General features: G+C 37.4%; 1 protein-coding gene across 1 annotated transcript in view; it reads left to right on the forward strand.

The window, feature by feature from the left end:
• MYBPC1 (myosin binding protein C1) overlaps positions 1–25997 on the forward strand; it is a 186821-nt gene that overhangs the window by 140961 nt on the left and 19863 nt on the right. Inside the window, exons 2-19 of the mRNA XM_062492519.1 lie at positions 619–695; positions 6190–6222; positions 6589–6624; positions 7271–7306; positions 9606–9710; positions 10224–10372; positions 10722–10839; positions 11625–11676; positions 13219–13275; positions 16837–17003; positions 18101–18233; positions 19857–19981; positions 20688–20793; positions 21105–21271; positions 21892–22054; positions 22812–22918; positions 24148–24281; positions 25436–25592. Of these exons, the coding sequence (XP_062348503.1) occupies positions 619–695; positions 6190–6222; positions 6589–6624; positions 7271–7306; positions 9606–9710; positions 10224–10372; positions 10722–10839; positions 11625–11676; positions 13219–13275; positions 16837–17003; positions 18101–18233; positions 19857–19981; positions 20688–20793; positions 21105–21271; positions 21892–22054; positions 22812–22918; positions 24148–24281; positions 25436–25592 (1922 nt within the window). The remainder of the gene's footprint in view (positions 1–618; positions 696–6189; positions 6223–6588; positions 6625–7270; positions 7307–9605; positions 9711–10223; positions 10373–10721; positions 10840–11624; positions 11677–13218; positions 13276–16836; positions 17004–18100; positions 18234–19856; positions 19982–20687; positions 20794–21104; positions 21272–21891; positions 22055–22811; positions 22919–24147; positions 24282–25435; positions 25593–25997) is intronic.

Genomic DNA, 25997 nt, shown 5'->3' on the forward strand with positions numbered 1-25997 from the left:
GGAAACCAAAAACAGTAGGAATCCCATCAGATCCTGAGACAGAGAAAGTGTGGAAATTGTTATTTTGTTCAAAACACAGTCCAAGTTTTCTCATATAGATGATGTCAAAAATAATTCACATTGACCTGCTTAGAGTAGGGGAGAGGCTGGCAGTTCTGATCAAGTAAACTAAATACAAGTAGTCTCAGTAAGACTGTGTTGATAATGGTGAAGATAAAGATAAAGAATTAAACAACATCCTCAATATACTCTTTGTACTTTCTCTTAAGGATCATATGAGTGGCAGTAACTCATGTCTGATCCAATTTCTTTCCAATTAACAGCAATATATACCTAATTTCAAGAACTTTTATGAATTTGCCCAAGAAAGAAAGACTAACAACTGCTACTTTTAAAAACCCAGCATTTTTCTTCCACTGAGTCCAGGAACATCAATCTTACATGCCTTGTTCAAAACATAGAAATTGCATTGATACGTACAGGTAGTAAAATGCTTTATAGTATTGCAACTGTATATTACATATACACATATGTCAATCATTCTTTAATGCTGTTTTTCCAATACCAGCAGAACCTGCATTTTCTTAATGCTGTGTAAGTCTTTCTTTTTACTTTAAGATCCTCTCAAAACTATACTTGTACTTCCTACACAGAACAAACAACACCACAGGAGGGTGGAAATGAAAAGGGTAAAGGTAAGTCTGAAACCATAATTTAAAAATGGGCAGTAAAGAAAACATTCCTAAATGCTGTTCTGTTGCTGTATTTTTTGAGCTTTAATTCAGAATCTTGGTGCTAAACTTTAGAAGTGTGATGTGAGGCTTCCTAGATCCTTTTTATGAATGGCTTAGCCAGCCAAAGAAAATTATGCTTCTCATGAATACCTTCAAAAATTCTGCAAATCAGACTGGTACTTGAGCAACAGTATTTATATTGACTGTTCAATTAATGGATCAAATTACAAGAGATTTGCATGAACACAAAGCTGTGTTTAAATGAGCTTGGATGTTGCCCCTGACCAAACTTGCTGAAACTCAAATACTGTGAGCACTGATTGTTTTTAAATACAGTGGACAATGTCTTACAGTCATTCTAAGCTGTTTCTGTTATACCACAGAAACCTGACATTTTACCTTTTAGAAAGTCCCACAGGCTTTTTTCATCTGAAATTAAAGATCACACATTCACCCTTCTGTCCTCATTTGGAGCCCAGCAGCTGAGCTCTTTACAGGTTCCAAAAAGTGTGTTTGAGGACTGTCTGATGTATAGATAACTATAATAGTTATCTATAGATATAGATAACTGTTCCACTAGCAATGCATGCAAAAATCAGCCCCAGTTTTAATATATATTTTTGTGCTTCTGAAATTAGATACACTTGTTCTGTTGTCAATTCTTTTGGTTAGGAACATGCATTTTGAGGGAACTGGGCCAAATTCCCCTGCTTTTGGTAGTAGCCCTGTCAAAATAGAAATCAAACACCCTATAAAGTTATTTTGAAAAGAATAATCTCTTTTTTAAAACATAATTCTGATCAAACCAGACCAAGATATGCTTAAAACTGATGCAATGCTTGCTTTTCATCTGGCATGGTTATGCTTTCTCATGGCAAATCAAGAAATGGCTTGCTTGAAAATGTATTCTGGCTTCTGGCACAAAATCTTGCCCTTTGCATACTTGATACTTGCAGATTTATTTGGCAAAGGCATGCATGGCTATTTTTCTCAGCAGAGTCAAAATGTAAACACCAAGAATGTGTGATTCAAGTACCATTTTGAAAATAAAAAATGCTGAACCAGGCTTCAGTGCATGCTATTTTGCCAGTTATCCTTGCATTGAGCAATTATTTTGACACACAAAATTTTGTGCGAGTAATCAAATCTGTCATCTTGGTAATGGAAATGCAATTCAGAAATAATTTGCATGCCTAATGATAGGAAAAAAGATGAAAGTCTTGCCTCAAGCTATCCCAACAGTTAGCTCTGCTTGCTTTAATTTGGATATAAGAGAAATATTTGTTCCCAAACTGAACATGAATGGTGATTTCTTCACTGCTTACAAGCCTGCATTTCACTGAATAAAACTGAAAACATGGTAGGTAACTTATCCAGAACTTCTATTATCTTCTTACTCATTATTGTTTCTGTTTTGAATTTAGTGAAGGGCACAGGTATTTTCCAGGAGGAAAAATATTCCTCCTGAAAGAAACCTCTCAGTGCTAGGAGGATTTTACTGCCAAAAAGTATTGTTTAAGATCCTACAATGGAAAATTTTCCCAGTTTCAGTTCAGGTTGGCAGCTGTTGCCTCTGTAAAATTTCCAATGGAAGTCTGAATTTAATATGTAGGTGACCTTCTGCCATGCTCCAGTGAAGTTTTCTTTTTTTGCAAAGCAAAGTAGATGTCATTGCCAGACACTCAGTAGTAATATTTCTAAAAGTTAGTTACAGTGCAGTTGTTCCTATCAGCTCTTGTGTTATTGCAGAGTATCACGAAGTAAGGGAAAACAGATTTTCATAGAGTGATTCCTTCAGGTTTATGTGCCAGAAATATAAAAAAAATCTTTATAATAGTGAGTATAATGCACAAAAAGGGAAAAGGTTCCATTCTTCCAACCTGTCCAAAATCATTTACACTGGAAAATGAGCAGTTCAGCAAGGAAATTGTGCCAGAACCAGTTAGATGTTAGCTCTTATATAGGCTATATGTAAAAGACTTTCTGCAGCTCCAGAAGAAGCAGATTTGGGTAGTTCTCTGAAGAGGAACGAGATGGGAAACATTTCATATCTGAATTCCACAGCAGTTATACAATACTTGTGTGCCACTAGTTGTGACCTGTTTGCTGATAATTTATGAGATAGACTGTTGACACTGAAATGGGACCGTGCTGGAACCTGACATCCAGGAAAGAAATCTTGGTAGTCCATGTAAGTCCCATAGTCCATCATTTGCACCTCATCCCTCATGGAAAAAAATTAACAACAGGCATTAGGAGGATAGAGTATACCTATCTGTGTGTCTGTTTTAATGTTCTAGTTCTTTTTAGTACTTATTGTCTGTGTGAAATTGCATATTTATATTCCTTTGTGTTCACTGTAAAGTTATGAAATGAAAAACAGTGCGGTAAATTCTTTGTGGCTCATGTTTTTTTCCTGTAAATTAGTAGCTCAGAGTATAAAATAAACCAGTTTGAAAACACCTATAATAATGTTGTAAAAAAATCAGGATATATGTGATCATCCATTTTATTTTCAGACAAAAATAGTGAATCAGCACAAATTCTCCAAATATACTACATTGTCCTATATTAGTTTCATTTAATGCTTGTGTCTTTGTTTTTTTAATTTTAGTATTATCCTACAGATTGAATATGTTATAATTCTGTTCCCACTTGCTGGAATAATTATCAAATTTTAATATCCGTTTGCTCATTCCTTTTTTTAGGTCCCATCCAGCCATTCAGAGAGCTACTAAAATTTCTGTATGTTTTACTGACACCTTTCCTCTAGGTTGCTTCCAACCATCTACTAAAATGCTCATTGCATATGTCATCCTTGTATTTTTCCAGGTTTCACTTATCCTTTCATCTCCCTACTAAAACTTCCCCTCTGTGGGTGTGTACTTCATTTACCATTTCCAAAGTGCCAAGTCCCCTTCATGGGACTGCTGAACTCTCTTTGAAAATCAGATTGGTAGTTGAAGTCAACTAAATTTGAAACTCTCAGTCTTGCTGTGCTCTGTAATTTCAGCATAAACAATAGAATAGAAAAATAAAATAATATACAATTAATAGGTTTTTGCCACTTCTCCTCAATGTTAAGTTTGTCAACAATGTGGCTGATGTCAGAATAGCAGCTTCCATTTTGTGTGGGGTGTTTCAGATCAGAGGAAAGGAGGTCTAAAATTCTTGATAACACAGCTCATATATAAATAAGTACTTTTTTTTTGACAGATTTTTCTACATTTGCTGTGCCAGCAGCCAGAAATTTTAATGTTAAGGTTACACTAAGTGTGTTTAGATTAGCTTTTTTTGAGGTATGGAGAGTTCTTTCATCCAACATACAACAAGAATCTATTCCTGATGCAGCTCAGTCTACTCCAGAGTTAATGTTATTATTTAGAAACAAGGAAAAGAAAGATGTTAATGAGTTAATGTTAAAAAAGATGTTAATGAGAGTGTGCCACAGACAAAGATTAAAAATTTCTATGGAGTAATGCATCTTATAAGCCTACTGTAGAATGAATCAATTTATTTCCCCATACAAACTCATGAAACAGATTGAAAAATGCATTGCATTAAAAGCTTACTTGCAGAAGATAAGTGTAGAGAATGAATGATCATAGTCCTACTGACAGATCTGGTATTTTTGCTATTTTAGTTATCTTCAAGTAGACTCTATTGCTAGTATATACTATCATCCATCACAGAAACTGAACTGGCTATAGCTGCTGAACCAACTCAGTCCATTTTGTCCTAGAAGCCTGAGACAGAAGGAGTGATGGATTGATAATTACCCATTTATCAGAGCAATTCCTCCAGCATGCACTGTTTTCATTTCATTCCATTTCTAAAACATTCAGTTGAGCTTTCATCTTGATACTACTGACATGTTTGTTTGTTTCCTTTGTTTGTCTTTGATGTTAATGCTTTGTTTAAAAAATGATAGATTACCCTGGAGAAACCCCAGCAATCCCTCTGCAAAACTATTAACTTCATTTTTGGGTTTTTTAGTTTTTCAAATGATTAAATGAAAGAGAAATCCCAGTGGTCCTTTCATAACTTGATTGTCATATATCATTATGTGGGATGCATCACATCAAATGTTTTACGCTGGTCTTACTTATTTTTGCAGCCAAATGGCTCTTTGAGCCATCATCGAGCACAGTGGTGACATCACTGGCAAAAAGAGCTGAAAGTACATTTAATGCTTTCATGAAATATGGAGAAATATTTGCAGTGGGAGCACATAACCTTGCATCCATTTAGTTGCTAATGCAGTATGTAAAAATGTCTGATTTAATCATTACTGTGCTTTTACTGAAAATCAACATTTTCAACATCTGCTTATGGCATTGGGTGATGCAGGTCATAAGAACTCTTCCATTATTCCTTTTTTCTTTTTCTATGAATAAGAAAAGATAACACATTAATCCTTCATGGGTAAGCATACATTTTACAACACTTATCCTCCTCCCAAGGGATCTTTAAAATGAACTTTAATGAACCATTAAAAAGGAATGAGTAAAATGTTATGGTGAAGTTGATAAATTCTATTAACAGACTTTTAATCAGCCTTCAGTGGTTAAACAAACCCAAAAATTCAGTATTTCCAGTGTTTATGAAAATGCAACTACATGTCGTATGTGCTTTTGTCATAGTTATTATATTTTTCCTTGAAAAAAATATAGATAAATTATAACTTTAAGGTCAAAATCAAAGGATAAATTCAGATTTAAAATTTTATTATGGAAACACAAATATAAGATATAAAAAATCCAACCCCCAAAAAAGTATCTTTATAGATGTGAGTTAATATTTTTCCAAAGCTGTTCTTGTTTAACTCTGTTCTCCATTTTGAAATCTTCCATGGATTATTTTCTGATAATGTATAAAAACATGTTATCTTCCTATTACTTATGTATTAAATCCTAAATATCTCTAATTTATTTTTGTCTTTCAAAGTATACCTTGGTTATTTTCTTTCTTTTTTGCCATTAGGCTTTTAAGACACTAGGAACTTTTGCTTATTTTTATCAAAGCTGATCTCTGAGGTTTTGGTCAACATCTAAAATTCAAAAAGACTCTTGTCTTTTTGGTTTTCTAATAATCCTGATTACAGCATTTCTGTTTAATGCCAGTTTCATGGTTTTCTCAGGCTTTTGATCTATATAAATACAAGCTTCAATGCATTCTATATGGTTAAATATTTTAAAATACCTCATGATTTAGTACCTCATGAAAGCCAACTTTTAGTGTGATCAAAAGGAAAATCCAGCATGGTGATAATGGTTCTTTCCTTATTTAAAATTATTCTCCTGTTGATATGAGGAAAAGCTGAGTTGTGTATCACTTGCACTTTAAATTGATATTATAGTTTAGAAATCACAAAGCATAAATAGAGGGGACTTAACTTTTTCATATCTTGATATAATGATGCTGAATGCATATGTGGTGCACATTTTAATTGCAGACGTGGTCATCAGAGAAATGACATCTTCCTCAGGTTAGATATGTGATTCTCCTTCATTTCATTCTGGCTTTCTTATTGTAATTACTGTGGATTACATCTCTAACAAACAGAATCACTCTGCAGCTCTCATATAAACTCATGATTTAATCATAGATCACAGTCCACATCTCATTTTGTTCTTTTCTTGCTTGAAACATCAAGGTTTACCATTTCAGCTACTGAATTATGCAAAGCTTTCCTCATCTGTTTGAAGCTTCCATTGTGAATGCTCCTGAATATTGCAATTTATTTCCCTTTCTTTTGCAGGTTTTTACATTTTCATGTATTTTTTTTAAAGCAGATGATCACCTGTGCTTTCAGTTTCTTCATGTGCTTTTTCATTTGTATTTCTTTTCACAGATGAAGATGACACCTCAGTTAGTACTCCACCAGCAGGTTAGGACTGTGATAGTGCTTTGAGTGTGTATGTATGTATGTATTTTTCTCTTGAGTATTAATGAAGAAAGAGTCCAAACCAGTGAACTGAACTCAAAACATAAGACTTAGAAAATTTTTAAAAGTGCCCCATATTTTATTAATTTCTGTTCAGAAGTACAAGACCCTTATATCAGTTAAGTCCCTTTCCAGTCCTATTTTGAGGTCTTTATTAGGTCTCCCAGTGGAAGATAAAATACTGGTTACTATATCCAAAAGCAACTCCAGATACATAAGTATACTGTTTAAATAATCAAAATACTGTCCCTCAGACAAATACTGAAGAACAGAAATCTGTCTGTTACCTGAAACTACACAAATCATGGCAAAAACATCAGGCTCATGTTAGTTTCTCTCAAAAGAAACTCTTGAATGGAATTAAACTAATTTAGATTTTTTTTCAGAGAAAAGTGGGGAAGATTTCCGAGGGTTTTTCTTAACTGTTCACTTTTTTCTGGTATTTAAGTAGTTCCTCACGGATATGGTCCCAAATATTTAGTCTAATTTTCTTGTATGAAGAATCAATGTTCTTCAAATCCCAGTGATCTGAGGTCAGTTAAGCTGTGATCTCTGAGCTGGTGTCATTTAAATTGCTCTTCCCTTTCAGATGGGATCTCTAAGCCAGCGGAAAGAAAAGATTCAGGTGAGACCTCCTGAGAAACATGATGACACACTCCCAAGATTACATAATAAAAATACTGTTTAGACTTTATTTTTAAAAGATAATACTTTCTTTTCATCATTCAGACAGTAGCAAATTACAGCTGTTGAAATGCCTCAATGTACCAGGGCAAATATATTTCTAGCAGCTAAACCAGGAGTGAAAGAAGGCTGTGCTGCACAGAACAGGACATATATAGCAGTGTTTCACACATACATACATACCTATCTATCTATATCTGCTTCTGTATAGATAGATACATAGCTGTTCCATTCCTCCTCAGCCTACAGGAATTCCATTCCTGCATTCAGCCTCACCCAAATCCCACACACAGGTCCCAGAAGACTGTAGGAGAATGGCTTCTTCTCACACCTCAAAGGACGGTGGGGAAAAATTAGCAAAATCATCATAACCTCTTTCTTCCTACCCTGGCAGGTAACCCACATTGCACCCACTCTTGTGGTTTCAGGATTTGCAGCCTCTGGAACAAAATGAGCAGCTGGTACTTCAACCATGGTTATAGACCTGGCATAGCTGCCTATGCCAGCCCGCCTCAAACCCACCTTTTGTTCTGTTTGTTTAATAAATAGGAAAATGTTAATATCTAAGGGTGGTGGTAATATTTAAGTGTTCTTTTGTGTGTACCAAATTAATGACTCTGTGTAAGCTTTTTTCCATTTATTAATGTCCTCTTTCCATTTCACCCCATGGCATGTTAGGTTTTCTAATGCACATGACCAGATCCTGTACTATCATCACTTCATCCTCTTCCCACCAATAACCTTCACTTGTTCTCTTGTTGTTTCCATATATTGCCATGTTATAGTGGTATAACCTAAATATTTAGATTATAGAGAATATATATAGATATGTATCTATATATGTTTGGTTCATTCATGTCTGTGTAAATAATTTCATGTATTTGTTTCTATATGTGTACATACATGTGTGTATATATGTGAATGTCTTTATCTGTGAGAGATATTGTACAAGCAGACATACACAGAAGTGCTAGGCACACCACCCACAATTGACTGAAGAACAAATATTTTATAGAAAATCCATCTAGCATTTTGATGCCTTTTCAAAATTCATAATGGACTTTAGGATAATAAAACCAATTTGTTTGCATTTTCACATGGTTGCCATGAGTTGTGTTGTGTTTGTGGGTGGTAGAAATTTTCATGAGTTGAAAAGTTTCTCACAGCAATAATCACTATGTATCAGATACATACTATTCTGACCTCTAACTTTAATTAGTTTCCCCCTCTGTACTGGCAATAACTCCTCAAAAGTTAGAGAGAGGTGGCATTTGGACTGCAGGTTAGAATATGAGGCACGTGCTTTGCCTCTCTGCAGAAAGTGAGTAGAAAATAGACAGGCATTCACCGCCCTGCTGCCCTTGCACTTTCTGCTAGGAATCAGTTTTGACCATGGTTTTACCCAAGATGTAATGGCATAGCACATAGGCAGGGCTGGCCACATAAACAGAAAGATCAGAAGCACACACCTGTCCTGGTACAGGGCTCTGCCCTGGGGAGACCACTCATTTGTTGCTTCTCTCAGTACTGTTGTTCCTTTTCAGTTCCAAAGTCCCAGTTTCCAGAAGAGAAGCTGCTGAACATATTTCTGAATCTGAACATATTTCACAATCATTTCTATCTTACAAACTCCTATTCCATAGAATATTATATGATATGCACATGGCAGGGCATGGCATTCACCAATTCCCAAATTCTCTGCTTCTGTCATGGCATAAAAGAAGAAAGTTCAGAAGTGAGCTTCACTCCTGCCCTACTTTACAGACATAGAGGAAGAAATAGCTTGTACAATGGACTTAGTTTGGGTTGTGAGAGATCCAGTGAAACTGTGCATCAAATGTGGGGATTTTTGTGCTTCTAGCTGTTTGTGTTTTCAGAACCTCCATCTCTTCTGAAAAACAAAGAGCTGACCTTTGTGCATCACCTCTGTAAAGCACTCATGGTTGAATGCTGGTGCCATTCAAGTTGCTCAATGCCTGTCCTGGCTGATCAGGTTCCCCTCTCTTCCTCCCTGATAGTTTCATTTTCTGTCACCACAGTGGTAGCGTTCTTGCAGGAGCTGTACACAATGTGACAGCCAAGCAATGGATGTCAGTGTGAACAAAACCTTACATGTCTTTCAGGACATCTGAAGAAAAAGATGCTAGGGCTAGAGAGTTTAGGAAGTTCAGGTAAGTGTACTTTGGAGGGAGCAAAACACCCTCAGATGATTGATATTTCCCCCTCTCTCTGCATCTCAGTATGGTCTCTTGGAGAAGGAGCTCCAGAAGAGTCAGAAAAACGCGATGACTCCCAAAGATCCACTTTGTTCATCGAGAAACCTCAGAGTGGGACAGTGAGTGTTGGTAAGTGCCTAGGAACAAAATCAAAAGCCACTCCCAGATAAAAAGGCTGAGCTGGCAATTTTGTGTGCAGATTCTGTGGCACTCAGGTTCTGTCCACAGCTGCAAGTACTGCCTCTGTTTTTAGCTGGATGTGAACTCCACTCTGAAGGCAAAAGGATTGTATGGAGAGAAGCAAACCCCAATTGTTTAATTCAAGAAAATAATTTAATGAGCATAATGGTAAGGGGTATAGTTTCTGGAGAAGAAAGCCGGTAATCATGGTACTGTTGGCTGTACTGTTAGTGATATATCAAGAAGATTTTGTGCAGGGTAGCAGAAGATCTTCCAGACCCAAAATCATTAACCTCTGCACCACTGCAGTACTTTCATACTCTGTGACTCCATCTGACTCTTAATGTTGTGGTAGAACACATGGAGGAGAATGGAGCAGAAATGGAAGAAACTTGTAGAGATGCAACTGACCAACCTCAACTGTTCCTCAACAGCTACATTATTCTCTTCTCTTTCTGAAAGGTGGGAATATTACATTTATAGCCAAAGTAGAAGCCAAGGACCTTCTCCGAAAGCCAAATGTTAAGTGGTTTAAAGGAAAATGGATGGATCTGGCCAGTAAAGCTGGGAAGCACCTGCAGCTGAAGGAGTCCTTCGAGCGCCACACTAAGGTGTGTCTTTACTTTTCCTTCCTATGGGGGCAAAGCTCCAAAGAAAGCTTAAAGATCAGCTTAAGACAACAGGTAGAAGTTCAAGAGCAGTGGAGTCTAACCCACACAGATTTCAGTGGTGATCTCCAACCCTCTGCAGAAGCAGATTTTCTGCTGTCCTAAGTGCAGGACAAGTAATGGTGGAGAAATCAAAATTTTCCAGTGCCAGTTCTGGGTTCCAGTTTCTTTTCAGAGCCCATTATTTGAGTTATTCCTTGTTTCTGGAGCATGTCTGAAAGACTCATGTTTTAACTTCTGCTTTGTGCAAATGTATCCCCAACATTAACAAACAGCTTTTCTTGATTTTTAGATTCACACATTTGAGATGCAGATCATCAAAGCTAAGGAAAACTATGCAGGGAACTATCGCTGTGAAGTATCTTACAAGGACAAATTTGATAGCTGCTCTTTTGACCTTGAAGTCACTGGTAAGGTTCCATTTGTATCTGTAAAGATTGATAAGTATTTCTTTACTTTGTTTCCTTTTTTATTTTTTTTTTGTTTAACTTGAAATGTTCAGACCCTTTAAATGAAATAATACTTGAAGTGAATAGGTTTAGTATAAAGCTTTGAGACTTTTCTTGTGTCTGTAATTTATTGTGTAAATGAACATTTGGATAGATACCATATGAGACATTTATCCATAAATTAGAAAAACTGGCAGGTAAAACCAGTGTTGAGCTCAAATCAGGCTCTGCACACAATAGCCAGTCAGCAAGGCAGGGGCCAGCCTGGCTCCATCCATTCACTGTCTGTGGATCAGAACCTTTCAATCTGATTCAGGCTGTCCCAAAGGGGTAATTCACACAAGGGGGATTCCTCCTTGTCCCAAGAATCAGTGGGAGTCTGTAGCTATAGAGGAGACCACAGCTCTGTCTGTCTCTTTCTTCTGATGCTGAGCATACTGAGAGAGCACAAGATGCCAGCAGGGGATAAAGCATAGCAAGGGAGAAGACAACACAGCCAGATGTGAACAAGGCAGGCAGGGGAATGGAGAGAAACATCAGAGAAACAGATCCACACACAGAGTGCTTCAGAGAAATGGTACACTTAGCACGTAGCATCTTTGCAGATACCAGACCTAATGCCAAAGGGGAAGCACAAGCGCTGGTCATTTAGAAGGAAACTGAACAAATTTCATATTCTAGATTACACTGATTACACAAATGATTCAAATTATGTTTTTAATTCCTGTATTGCCGTTATTTCATAGAATCTTCCCAAGCTGCTCCATCCATTGACATCAGATCTGCTTTCAAAAGAAGGTAACTGCAGTAATCCTATCAAACTCCTCAGTAATGGATGCTGGTAGCATGAACAGGACTTGTGTCAGACAATTGTATCAAGAACTTTGTAAAACTGGTTTTGTAAATATAGATTAAAAAAGTGGGGTCTAGAGTAATTGGTGGTGAGTAGAACGAAATAGTTACAACACACTGATAGTACATATGATACTGAATACCCTTACTGTGAAATTACAAGTGTCATTCATTTAAAGGAAGATTGAAGAGTTAAGTCTATTAAATACATGTTTCTTAGGAGGTTTTCAAAAACAAATTTCTATTCACTAAAATATTCTACTACATGTTTCCTGAAAGCTGTCAGCCACAATATGAAAGTTCCTGGTGCCAATCCTGCACTGATTAAAAACAGAGAGAAAATTCACACTGATTTCAAGAAGACAGGATCTGGCTTTATTACCTTGCAATAAACAGTAAATACCATCAGTAAGGAAAAACAACAAATAGTATAGTACAGAGAATGTGAGATTTACATTGTGTCTTAAGGTTTGTTACCTTTCTGATAAAGTAGCAATTCTAACCAGTATAGGTGTCATCCTTTTGTGATGAAATACATAAAAAATATATAGAATGAAAATATTTTACAAACAGATAATGAAGGCTGTTTGCTAATTTACAAGTATATCTCAGAGATAACTGCTTTATCTAGAGGATATTTTAAAGATAAATACAAATTATATTACATTCAAGGTGCATTTCCTTCTTTAGTACATTTTTTTAAAAATGCAATAACTACTCTGCCCAAGCAGATGAAGATATCTCAGTATTTACTGATTTTCTAAGTAATATCTTGCATGTAAAATCTTGATTGAACCTTGGCTCCATTTCAGTTAAGACTTGCACTATTTTTTCCCTTTTTACTAATATTTAGGGCAGTTCTTTTGTCTATATGTGTTCTATGATAAGATAATACTGCTAAAGATCATATCATAGAAAGAAATGCACCTTCATAGGACTGTGACTCTATCTGAAAAAATGGACAGTGTATGGTTTTATTCTTCTCTGTAACTGTTTTCTCCCTTCATTTGGAGAAAGGGTAAATCTTTAAGGTTAAGTACTTTTCAATCAGTGTTTGACAGAGCTATGCATTGTTAAAAGCATCACCCAGCAATGCAAACCTTTGTTTTGTATTCACAGCAAGAGATCAGCACAAGCCCTTTGTTTTGTTCTCTACAAAAATGAAAAACAAAGCTGGTTGTGTTGTCTAGCTCCCATTTGTTTGTGTTACTGGAATCTAACACAAACCTCGGCAAATTTATGTACTCAGTTACAAAAATTTGCCATCAAGGTATAAGAAGAAGCAATACAAACCTTTGTGTTATTTTTCACAAGCGTCTACAGAAACATAATCCATGTGAAAAAGCATACAAGTTTGTGTTGATTTTATACAATTATTCGTGTGTCTGGACAGTGTTGAGCATACAAGAAGTGTAGAGCATTTGCAGTGTGTGTTGTCTAAGTCTTCCTGTATTAAACAAAGATTTGATCTTTTTCTGTTAATAACAGCGGTGAAGGACAAGAGGATGCAGGAGAACTTGACTTTAGTGGTCTCCTGAAACGTAGGTGAGAACCAAGTGATGCAGTGAGCAGGTGTGGATTGCAAACCATTAGGTTCTCACACAGAAACAGTCAGGTGTAGAATTAATAACTCCTTGTGACCTTTCAACTTTTTTAATGCTTCTAACTGTTATTATTCTCATAGTATAATATAAAAATATTCCATTAATTTTACCTCTAAGTGTGCAGAAAATAAACTTCAGATTTGAGTGCACTGGGAAAAAAAGTGAGCCTCAGCCTAAAGAGGCCAGTAATGTTTAGTTCACTTGCTATTTATTTTGTGTTTGCATGGAAGGCAGAGGGGGGAAATTTCCTACACAGGGATGAGCAGTTCAGAAAATTGAGTCTGGTGCAACAGCAAAAAACTGCAAGGGCTAAATTTATCTCTGTGGGTACATCTTCACTGGATTTTATAAGCATCCTGATATGAAAAAAAATCATATATCATCTCTTCAACTCATAGATGTTGGTATAATTTTGTAGGTTTTTTTTTAATATGTACATGCAAATTCTCAGTCATGTTTTCCTTAACACAAATGTTTTGATGGAGAAAAACTGGGATACATATTTTCTCTGATTTGTCTTGAAAATCTGGTGTTGTGACAGTTATTTCAGATCTTAAACCCAATTTAGTCTTTCACCACATTAAGACAAAATAGCTAATTGATCATCTTTTAAAATCAAGCAGAGAAATTCTATACGCCATGGAAATCAATGGCAGCTGATCACAGAGAACTAGAAAAGGAATTACATCCTTTTTCTCATCTACCACTTACTCTGAAAGGAAAATCTGTAGTATTAATTGCATTAAAAGGTCACAATGGGCTCATTGGCTATGAGGGTGAGGATAGCATTTGAGCAACTAAAGCACACAGGAGATGCTGAAGCGAAAGCAGCAAAGAATTACCTGGACCAATTCCAATCCACCAGGTCTTTGGTTTTTCATTCTTCTCATCCCTAATTAGGACCTTCAGTTTGTCTTTTCACCCTACTAATAAAACTTGCCATGCCAGTTCTCATGACTGCCTATGGGGTGTTTCAGTAGTAACATGAGAGTTGCATGTGAGAGGTCTTGGTGTTTTTGTGGAAAGATAAATGTGATTTAAGAGACATTTTACTAACAATTAATTCCTAAGATTAGTAAGAGAAATACTGTACAGCCATATAAACATAGTATCCCTACAGTGTGGTTAATAGACAAAGTAAATATTTCATTTTTAGACATCATTATTTGACTTTGATCAAATTGGTTCACCTTCCTTCAGGCCCTGAAATGCAACCTCTTATTTCTGAGCTTAATTGAATAAAATTATTAATTAAGCCACAGTGTGGATATTAATATCCACGTGTGTGGATATTAACATCCATTACTATGAAGATGAATCCATGGTTTCATTTCAATTTTTACAACAGGCAATGCTGGAGGTACATTCTTTCTTTTTTCTTTTCTTTTTTCTTTTTTTTTTTTTTTTTTATGGTTGTATGACCAAGGAAAGACCTAGAACTTTTCCTTTTTGGTTCATACTACTAGAAACATGTTGTTGGTTTGTTTTTTTTTCTAAAAAAAAACAACACCACCTAAATGCATAGAATCAATATGCTGTCTATTTTCTAATTTTCTGCTGGTTGGCAGGCAGACATATCAAGTCTTATCTCAGTAGGTCACATCATGACTGGATATGCTTTGTCAATGCAATGGATCAGTAGCAGAATGAAATTCCAAGAGGCACAAGATCTAACAACCACTCAAATATTTAGGTCCTGGGTTTGTTTGCTTGTTTGTTTGTTTTGAGTACATCTTGCTACAAAATGTGCATTTTAGGGAAGAGATCTGAAAGTGATTTCATGGCGAGGCCAGTCTGCTCAGGAAATACCATGTTCTGTTTGGCCTCTGGCCTCAGCCCAAATTACTGAGCACTTAGAACAAAGTTGGCCTGCTGTAAACATCAAAATTTGTTCTCCAGTTATGCAAGAGGAAAACAAGCCTGAAATTGAGTCTTTCAGTCTGGTTGAAAATCAGGATCCTCATTCTCAAGTGCTGCCTGATTTAATGGGGAGCTTTATTTGGATTCCCACAGAGTGCACATCTCCTTGGCATGGGGGACACTGGTGGGCAACCAGTCCTGGGAGAGGACAGTGCTGCCCCAGGGTGGGTCTCAGCTTTTGCAGAGGTTTGAGGGCTGATCTGGACCTGCCCCCATGCAGAAGGAGCCTCTCTGAAATGGCAGAATTCGCTGCACAGTCACCCTCCAGACAGCTTGAGCACGCATAAAAGGAACAAAATATAAAATTACGTACCTGAGATCGTCTAACATTGCTGTCTCAGAACTACTGTATTTGAAAGACTACTCAGGGAGAGCCTCTCTTCCTTTTAAAAATTACAGACATATTTTGAAAATTAATAAACTTCATGGACTAAACAGCAACGTGGTTTCCATGGTTCCTCATCCAACCATGCAGAGATTCTCAGGGATCTTTAGTGCTATTTCTGTGTACGTCAAAGAAAATTCCCTCTTAGACTCCACAAAGCTCAGCTCTAACAGTGCCTCACTGCAAAGCTTGTTTTTTTTTTATTTCTCAGAAGTTTATTTTCTCTCTGTTCTCAAAAGTACTGATTTTGTTAGACAAGCTAGATCAAATTGGAATTATCCTGGTCTGTTCCTAATGATATTACAGGAGGAAAAAATATTAGATTTCTTCTTCAATTCCAGTACTGTTCTAGCACTTCACTTTTTTGAGTTAATCGTCAATCTGAAAAGTTACAATTTTGTTTAGGATGCTTCCATTTTTTGCAATTCAATGGCTGCCATTGTAAAAATAATTATACTTCTCTTTATTGGTTGTCTTAGCCTGGAGTTGCAGATAGTAAATATGTTATTTAAACTTCTGTATAAAGGTGATTCCTCACACAGGCCTCTGAAAACATTTCCTGCTCTTAAGACTGAGATACACATGGAAGTGAACAGATCCAACCTTCAAGTCCAAGCTGGTGTAGAAATCTCCAGTTCCTATTCATTTGACAACTTTAAGTAACACTGAGAAGCACTGGTGTAACTATAAACAGACACAGATTCCCCTGTATTTCAATGTCCTGTCGTCAGCAACCCCCAGTAGCTGTAACAGGGACTCAGGGTTTGAAAACATTTTTATTTAATTTTGAAATCTACAGGTTAGACTCAGTAGTGCCATCATAAATTGTGTTTGATTCCCCTCAAATTACAGCAGATAAAACTGATTTAAGTGAGATTAGCCTGCATGCTGTTTTTCAAACTCTATTTTTTTTGAAGCATTGAAGCAATATAAAAATTCCCATAACTTATTGTATCAGAAAAGGACAAATTAAAACTTGCATTCAAATTCTGCCTCGAAGAAGTGTAAAGTAAGGTGTGAATGCCATTCTGAGCTACTCCACTCATATTGAGTGAAATTTAAAAAAAAATATGATGGCAGCCTTCAAATTTTGAAGAAAACATTTCTAGCCCCACCATAGATTCAGCTTCACCTGTTTTATTGGTGTGATAAAGCTTTACTAACTCTTCCGCCGTAATTCTGTTTTGCTAACATCAGGGAGGTAAAACAGCAAGAGGAAGAGCCCGAGGTGGATGTGTGGGACCTGCTGAAGAACGCAAATCCCAGCGAGTATGAGAAGATTGCTTTCCAGTACGGCATCACCGACCTCAGGGGAATGCTGAAGCGGCTGAAGCGCATGCGCAGGGAAGTGAAGAAGAGTGCAGGTATGGATGTGGCACAATATTCCTTGGCTCGTTAGTCACACACAACCATTCACCTTGAAAACCCAAATATTCTCCGCTTCCACACAAGGGGACTGTCCCACTATGGCTCATTCCTGCAAGGAGTTAATCAGAAGGCAGCTTTGGTCCATGGTGGAAGTGTAAGCACCTTATCCAACTCAGTGCTTACCTAAAGCATACCTCCCTCTCACACAAACACTGATTCCTTCTGGAACAATGTCCCCCAGGTGTGTGGAAAGTGTCACCTGTTCAAACAACACAGAAATTAGACCTTGTGTTGCCATCAAGATCTTCTGCTCTAAACAGAGCTCACTCCAAACACATGCAGTGTTTGCTCTTCATACTCTCATTTTGCACTTAATCTCCACTGCTCAGAAACCCCAGCTGTACTACAGACCCTCTACCCTGCACTGGGTGAGGACATTCAGGCCTGTCTTTCCCCATCTACCCTGCTGAATGGTGTGAGAGGTGTAATTACAGACAGAAATGTATATATACATGTGTATATAGAATACATGTATATGCCACAGAACATGTTTGCACACACACATAAATACAATACATTGCCCATTATACTATCGTGGCATCTGCTTGTTCCTGGTCAGCATCTCAGCATTTCAGAACTGGATGCAATATATACATTTGCTGTGTCACTGGTTTCCTGGGGGCATCCCTTTTATGTAGGTGAAGTCCTCCACAGATCCAGCTGTAATCCAGCTGCCTGATACACCCTCTCTCCTCATTCATTACCTCACATGTAGTACTATGTTTTGGTACTGCACAATAATTTTTATTTATGCATTTCATTTGATGCATGTACCAGATCCTATTTGGAATACAGTCACACTGTAAAGTCTTGAAGTGATACCATCTTTATCTTGGTCAGGATAACCAGATCTGCACAGCTTTGTGCTTATTCTAATATTTCTAGATTATTCCATGCATACCAGTGTGAGAACATGCATAATTTTGTGTGCATATATTCTGACTGCTTTGATGAGATTTATACAATGTCATTTCAGCATCCATATTCTTGTTTTCCGACCTCATGTTAAAATAACCCTTGATTTCCACAACAGCTTTTGCCAAAGGCCTCGATCCTGCATACCAGGTGGACAAAGGAGGTAAAGTAAGGTTCATGGTGGAGCTAGCAGATCCAACAGTGGAACTCAAGTGGTATAAAAATGGCCAAGAAATACGACCAAGTGCAAAGTAAGTGATGATCTTAGCATATGTAAGCAATAAAATGGGTACACATGTATGTACTCCCTTGACAAGTGTGTTGCATAGATCTCTCTCTCTTGCTCAGGTTGCACCAATTTTATTCCTGGATTTCATTAGATGTGAAGAATATGCAAACAATATTATATTGCTCAGGACCCAGAGAAGTCCACTGTAGGCTAAATGTAATACAGATAGACTCTTTTGTCTCAAGACAGAAGTCTTAGAGATTCTCAAAAAAGTGGCACAATTTCCTACTCAGTAGTTTTTCCAAAATCAGGAAGCACTTTGAATAAATAAATCACTTGTCCTTGGTCCTGTGTCTGGAGGTGCACACAGTCTTTCTGCAGTAATTGTGTGCTAAGAGCAGAGATGCTGACATCAAACATACACCTGGCTCATAAAGCACACAAGAAAAAGGGTGTGAGGTCTGTCTCAGGTTCCACTACCCTGTTAACTTTACCATACTGAAGTCAACAAACTTCACCATCAGTCATGACTAACAGGTCTGGTGTACACAGGCTTCTTCACCTGTAACATCTGCATACTGGTCTATTCTCTGGCTTTTCCTAGGAGAAGTGCATGTGCAGATATTTGAGTACATGTAGAGCAGTGCCTGGAAGTTGAGCCCAGTACTTTTTGTGGGTACAACCAGCTCTTACAATTCGGTGCAGAAAATCCCATTCCACAGTCAGACACACCTGGGGAAGGTGTGCATAACAATGTGATGTTCCTCAAATGTTTCTCAGCAGCACAAAATCCTAGACATTTTTTCCTCTGACCAGCTAAAAAAATATAGTAATTAACAAAAGGCCTCTTACAGAAATGAGGCAGATTTCCTTCATTCTGTTGAAATCAATAAAGGATTTTGGTTAAAATTCATGATTGAAAAAAGAAATGGATATATTACCTTTTCTTTAGCTCCTATATCTGGCATGAGCAATTCAGAGGTGTTTTGCAGGCAGCTCTTTGGATTCCTCTCCAGCAGGAGGGGCTGGATTGAGTGCTCCACTGCATTTCCACCAGGCTGCTGAAGCAGCTGTCAGATGCTAACGAGCTTTGGTCACTGCAAACCTGGAGCAGATCTAAACTGGTGACATAAAGGTGAAAGGCTCCATATCCCATTACCAAAACCCCATATCCCATTACTGATATCTTGTGCCATCTGGCCTACCAATAATATTAACTTCTTAACTTTGGCTATTATTACACTTCACAAAAATGTTGGAATGAGCGATGGTGTCTTCTTACTGGCTATTTTCAGCTTTACTCATCTAGAGTTTCAGACTCCATTTTATTTGCCATCATTTGACTCCAGCTTCTCTTTTTATTTTTTTTTTTTTAATTTCTTCTTTTCATATCACCCAGACCTGGGATTTTGGGACAAGCCAGAAGCAGTTCATTGTCACTCTACACCACAGCTCTTTTTTTTTTTTTTTATAGAAGTCTATGACAGCTCTGTTGAAACTTGGAAGTTGCTTCCAAGGACAATTTTCCTCTACTGTGTAAACCCCAGAATTTTTGCCTCTAAAAATCCCTACAGCACTTTCTACACAAAAAAGGGAGGTCCAGAAATTTTGCTAATGTGTCTTTGCTGCATTCCTGTCCAAACAGATACATTTTTGAGCACAAAGGTAACCAGAGAATTTTATTCATCAATAACTGTATGATGACAGATGATGCTCGCTATTACGTCACGGCTGGTGATGAGAAATGCTCCACAGAACTGTTTGTGAGAGGTAACTGTGTCACCTTGATGCTGTTTCACCTGCCCTAAATTTATGTGGCTTCTTTGGCCACAACAGAAATTAACAGGGAGGATGTGGCTTGGTATATTTTTGAATTTGTATTAGCAGCTGTTAGGATCACTTGGTATTTCTGTGATCCCTGGCCTTTTTTTTTTTTCTCATCCTGTATTTAGCAGCTTAGTGAAAACCCTGAAGTGGGGATATAGTTGACTTGATACTGTGCATTGGGATCTAGTGGGGCTGTGATGCCCTTCAAAATTTTAAGCCATTTTGGAGACCTGTGTGTCATAGCACTGGCTTTCCCTAACACCATACTTGGTACCTGAGGACACTGTTATTGTCCAAGTACCCTCAGATCAGGCTTTCTACATGCCATTTTTCATTCAATTTGCACTGATTTGAGGGAAGACTCTATCAACAGTTATGAGTGGAAGGCCATATCTTCACTCTCATTGCTCCCATGGTGTTGATTTCCAAAGCAGAACAGATATTAATAGAAGGAAATGTTACTTTTATTGAGCAAATTTCTTACTAGCATTCTAAAGAGCAACAGCTTTTCTGATTTAAGGTAGAAAAGGCTGCACTGATACTCATTAGAACTTGAAAGTAATATTGCCTTCCACAGCATGATTTAGAAAATCTCTTCCTCTTGGTTTTCCCTCTCAGATTGTAAACCTGTAATTTTTTCTTTCCAAAGATCCTCCGATTTTGGTGACCAAAGGCCTGGAGGATACCAGCACCTACGTGGGGGAACGAGTAGAACTGAGCTGTGAAGTGTCTGAGGATGATGCAAACGTGAAATGGTAAACCACACTTTGAGCAGCTTCCATGAAAATAAAACCCAGAAGCTTTTAATCATGGGCAAAAATGTGGGCAGCTTTTCCTACACCAGTAAACCTGAAAATTGTTAAGGAAATCTCAAGAAAACTTTATTTAAATATGTAGCAACACTAAAAATACATTAATGGATTAGTTTACTTAACCTTTTCTAGTGCCTTATAGTCATGCAAAGTTTTATCTTTGGAGTTTCAGTCTGTGGAAATCTTACTTGCACAGTACTTTCTTTGGAAAAATAAAAATAAAATAATAATAAAAATTCTTTGTTTTCCTTTAGGTTTAGAAATGGTGTAGAACTCACCAACGATCCCAAATCTCGGTATCGAATTAAGGTTGAGGGTAAAAAACACACTTTGGTTATAGAGGAAGCTGCCAAAAATGACACTGCAACTTACTCAGTAATGACAACAGGAGGGCAATCAGAAGCCAAGCTTGCAGTTGACTGTGAGTGTCATCCACCTTGCTCTTGAATTCATGTGTCACAGTGTACTGACATACAGAAATGAACAATTTCCTTGCCTTTCCCTGGGTGTTGAAAAGGAGACTTAACTTCCATACCAGTTTTTTTTGCTGTGAATCTCCAGAATCATGACTTCCCTTTAGACACTATTTCCAGTAGCAGGCCATGAACTAGCTCTGCTTGTTAACTTTCTGTCACTCCATTAAGATGGAAAACAAAGCCATCCATCCAAAGGTACAATAGATCAACAAAGTGAACTTTCAAGGGATGTATCTGCTTTTCTTCAGTCCTTTCAGGTTTTCACAGGAAAGCCAAACCTAAGCACAAGCACATGACTGTGTAGCCCTCTCAGTTTTGTTTGTGAAATATCTCTTTAAAGTGTTTGTGTTTTTAAACAAAATGTGTCTGATCCATCCTCTGAAGTTATCTTGCACTATGCATAAATGTACATTTTTATTTGTAATACTCATGCTGCTCTTGACTATTTTGTACAAATTGTCTCCCTGACCAATTCATGCCGTTTTATTATCAAGTTGGAAATTATCCCCTGTGGCTACTGAGCTCCATCATCTTTCTTTAATGTATCTGCTTCTATGTTCCTAAGTGAGACCACTGAAGATATCACTTGCACTAGAAGACCAGACTGTGAGGCTGGGACAGGAAATCCACTTGAAGTGTGAGATATCTGAGAATGTGGAAGGGAAATGGTATAAAAATGGGCAGCTGATTGAAGCTAGTGACCGTGTAAAGCTTTACCACAAAGGGAGGTAAGCCTGTTGTGTATTGACTTGGTTTTTGGTGCAATGACACTGTGGAGACACGCTTTTATTTGGGTTACTTTACTGAAAATTACCTGCTAATCAAGACTAACCTCTGGCCCTCAAGAACTTACTTATTTCTGTCATTTTAAAATCCATGTCTCTTTTCTTCCTTTAATCTTGTGTATTTTGGTTGTGGAAGACAATAACCAAATCCTCAATCCACCTAAGTTCAAGCTATTAATTTTATTGCCATTGCCGTTGCTGTTGGTATGGGATTTTAAGCAGAAAAATAAAAGTATTATCAGACACTCTTAAAAATATATAGCTCTTTTTCTCCTTTTTTTTCTATGCCTCTTTTTCTCATAGCTCTTGTTTGTATCAGCTCACAAAGATGGTCCAACAAAAGACAGAATATTGCCACAATGGGATCACCTACAGATTTTTTCTTGAATAACCAAATTGCAGTTGATTGGCAGCAGTATAGAATCCCCATGTAAAAGAGATTACACTCCTAAACCATTCTTATTCTGTGTTCAAACAAATAATATTAAAATTTGCCATATTATTTGGCGGGTGTCTTAATAATATTTTGCACAAAGCACACAGCATTTAATCACCTAAAATACCACTAGGCAACCAGCAAAGTTTGCTAATATTGCAGTCACTAATATTACACACTTAGACAGATCTAAAATTTTTCCTTTTATCTTCAAGCAGTATTCAAAAATTATTTACTTTAATTTATTTTTCAATTCTTTTACAGAATCCACAGATTTGTTATACCAGTTTCTGCTGTGGACGATGAGGGTGAATACATGTTTGTGCCAGATGCCTACAACATTAATATTCCATGCAAAGTACATATCGTGGGTAAGTGTACTGCACAGTGACCTGCATACAACATCTTTCTGTGACCTTTGGGAATTAAAAGAAGCCTGAAATACCCCTGATTTACAACCACTTTGTATCCTCTCAGCAGACATCCACCAGAGAGCACAGACCTGCAGCTCTGGCAAATTCCAGTTGAGCTGCTGGGCGAGTTCTCTGCCTGTGCTCAGGACCTGCTCGTAGTTTATGTGCTGGGGGGAGCTCCTGGGGGAGGCTTCTTGAGGCTGAGCTTCTGAACCTAAACCACTATGAAGAGTTTGTGCAAAACACCTCCTACTATCCACTGCTCAGATACACACTGCGATCTTTAAGAACTGTCTTGCAAACATTGCAAAATGTGATATAATTTGATAAGAGTGTAGTGGAATCAGCATGTATTTACCTATTCACTAAAAACATTAAGTGCTGTCTGGAGGCTAAAATTGTTCTGCCCAGTTCTGATTCATTCAGCAAAGTAGAAGGTTAGTTAGGGATCCCAGTCCTTCAAACAAAAATAAACATTGACTATTCCCACTTCTAACTGCAACTGTAACTTGGAAGTCAAAAGGAGAGCAATATAAATTACCAAAATTTTAGAAAACATGTTTTTTAATTGAACCTGAGATATGTGGGACATCTGTATTAGAAAAAGTGTTGGTGAGATATAGGGAGAATGAAGAGGGAAATAGTACTAGAGGGGGATGACCACTGTTATATTTCTAATATGTTAAAAAAAAAGTTGCAAGAGGATATTATTCAGTTGTTCTTCATACACACAGTGTATAATAAAAGTCATAATTTTGTTTTCAGAAAAGGATTTGGGTTAATAAATTTTTAAACTGCAAGGACAGTTAAGGCTGAAGCATGGTTAAATGTGCCATAAAAAAAGCCCTGAAACAACTGCAATTCTCAAGAACCACTTAGAGGGAAATGCTCTCAGAAGTTACCTGAATATATCCTGCATCAGGGAAACAGCTGTGGGGTTTTCTCATATGGTCTTATTATTCAAAAATGTCTATTGTGCCATGATTTCTTTTTCATCAGGCAACTATTTTATTAAATAGAGTTTTCTTCACAAGATTTCTTTGAAACATAATTCAATTGCTTAAAAATACCAAGAATATGAATAAAACAGAGAGCATGTTTCTCTGTGTTGCAGACCTGTGTCAGGTATCTAAACTCTCAGAGCAGCAGCTACATATCAAACTTGGACATTCTCTCTCATTTTTCAGATCCTCCTAAACTTCACCTAGATGGTCTTGGGGAAAATAACACTGTGACAGTGGTGGCAGGAAACAAACTACGACTTGAGATCCCCATCACTGGTGAACCAACTCCAAAAGTCTTTTGGAGTAGAGGGGACAAGGTACATTGTCTTTGTAAATGTTTCTTTAGCTTAACAAGGAGCCATTTCCTTTAAAAAATGATCTTTAGCCTTTTAAAGATTAAAATAAATGGATTTTAATGGCAGAAAATCAGAGCGAATTACCCTCTAATTTAAAATGCTCCTTGTTCAAATAAGAAGGGTAAAACAGATAATTATTATTTAGTACTTTTTGGGTCTTTTTAAGGAAAGGCAGAAATTAATGAGGAAAAATATATGGGTTTGCTATAAAAACAATAGTAGAGGAGAAGACTGTATGGGATGCAGAAGAAAACTCATGAAAATTTACCAAATGGCTACTTCTTTTGTACATGTAATGGCCAGAATGGCTGCCGGGTTTTGGCAGGAAGCCATGATGTGGTCTGGTTTTAGAAAATGAATGATAAAGTCTAATGGAGTGCAGCCCTCAAATGAAACAATAGATTGGGCAACTGGGGTCTTGCATCTGGTATCTTAATGCAAAACTTTTGCTTACATCAATCCCTGGCTGTGAATATACCAAAATAGTTGCTTTTCACATTTAAATTTTTGTTGTGCAATGTAGAAGCTGGGATGTGTTGTCACTGCTGCATTCATCAGACCTATCTGGTCAAATGTGTGACCACTATTTTTCAAATATTAATTATAATGTCATCACTGTGGTCCCATCCAAACAGGGAATTATTCCAGGAGAGCTCCTACTCCAAAATATGTGACAGCAACTGAAATCTGTGAGGAGAAACTACTGACCATTACAATCACTCTGACCTTTAAAGTGAATGACTTAAAATTTTATCTACCTTTTGGAAGAATCCTTTCTTCTTTTTCCATCAAATTAATGATATGTGTTGTTTAAAAAAGTGTGCTCTTGCTCACAGGAGAAACCTGTGCCTCATCCTTTGTGATGCAATGGCTTAACTGAGTAATAAACCATAACCATTAGTTATTACATGTACAGTAGCCATTACTTATTTTAGTTATTTGTCATTTTTCCCATTATTAGGTGACTAAAATGCTGAGGTTTGGTGTGGATTTTCTTAGTTGCTTTAATATTTTTGTTGAAGTGGCCTGTGCTACTTTCAGATTTTGATTTTTGAGTATTTCGATTCTCAAATCCAGAAAATATGACTTTTCCCTCTGCTCACTGTGGTTCCTAGATGGTCACGGACAGTGGAAGGATACGGGCAGAAACATACCCAGACAGCAGCTGCCTGGTCATTGATGCAGCTGAGAGGGACGATTCAGGTCCTTTCAGAATCACTTTAAAGAATGAGGCTGGAGAGGACACGGCTCTAATCAACATTAAAGTGGTTGGTAAGTCATGTGAAGCAGTGTCCATGAGCCATGTCATCACTGTGGTAGAGTCTCAGGAAACTTCCATTTCCCTACTTGTCCCCATTGCCAGGCAATTGAGAATTGAGATGCAAGGCTACTAAGGCTGGGTGTTGCTGAAGGGAGTAGGAGCTTGGATGGGATTCAAGTGGGAGTTAATTATCATTGCTGCCAGGGGCCAAACTTCTCTGGTTGCCTCAGGCTGCCCCCATCACTCCTGTTCTCCACTCTCCCTGTGGCTGTGGGCTCTGTCTTGGCACATGCCCGAGACAGCCTCTCAAGTGTCTCGGCTGTGCAGAAGACCTTGGCATCCATCCACTCCTAACCACCAGCCAGGATCCACTAACTTTCTTTCTCTCTCTCCCTCTCTCTCTCTCTCTCCCCATT

The sequence above is a fragment of the Cinclus cinclus genome, chromosome 4 (assembly GCF_963662255.1).
Source record: "Cinclus cinclus chromosome 4, bCinCin1.1, whole genome shotgun sequence".
NCBI classification, from domain to species: domain Eukaryota; kingdom Metazoa; phylum Chordata; class Aves; order Passeriformes; family Cinclidae; genus Cinclus; species Cinclus cinclus.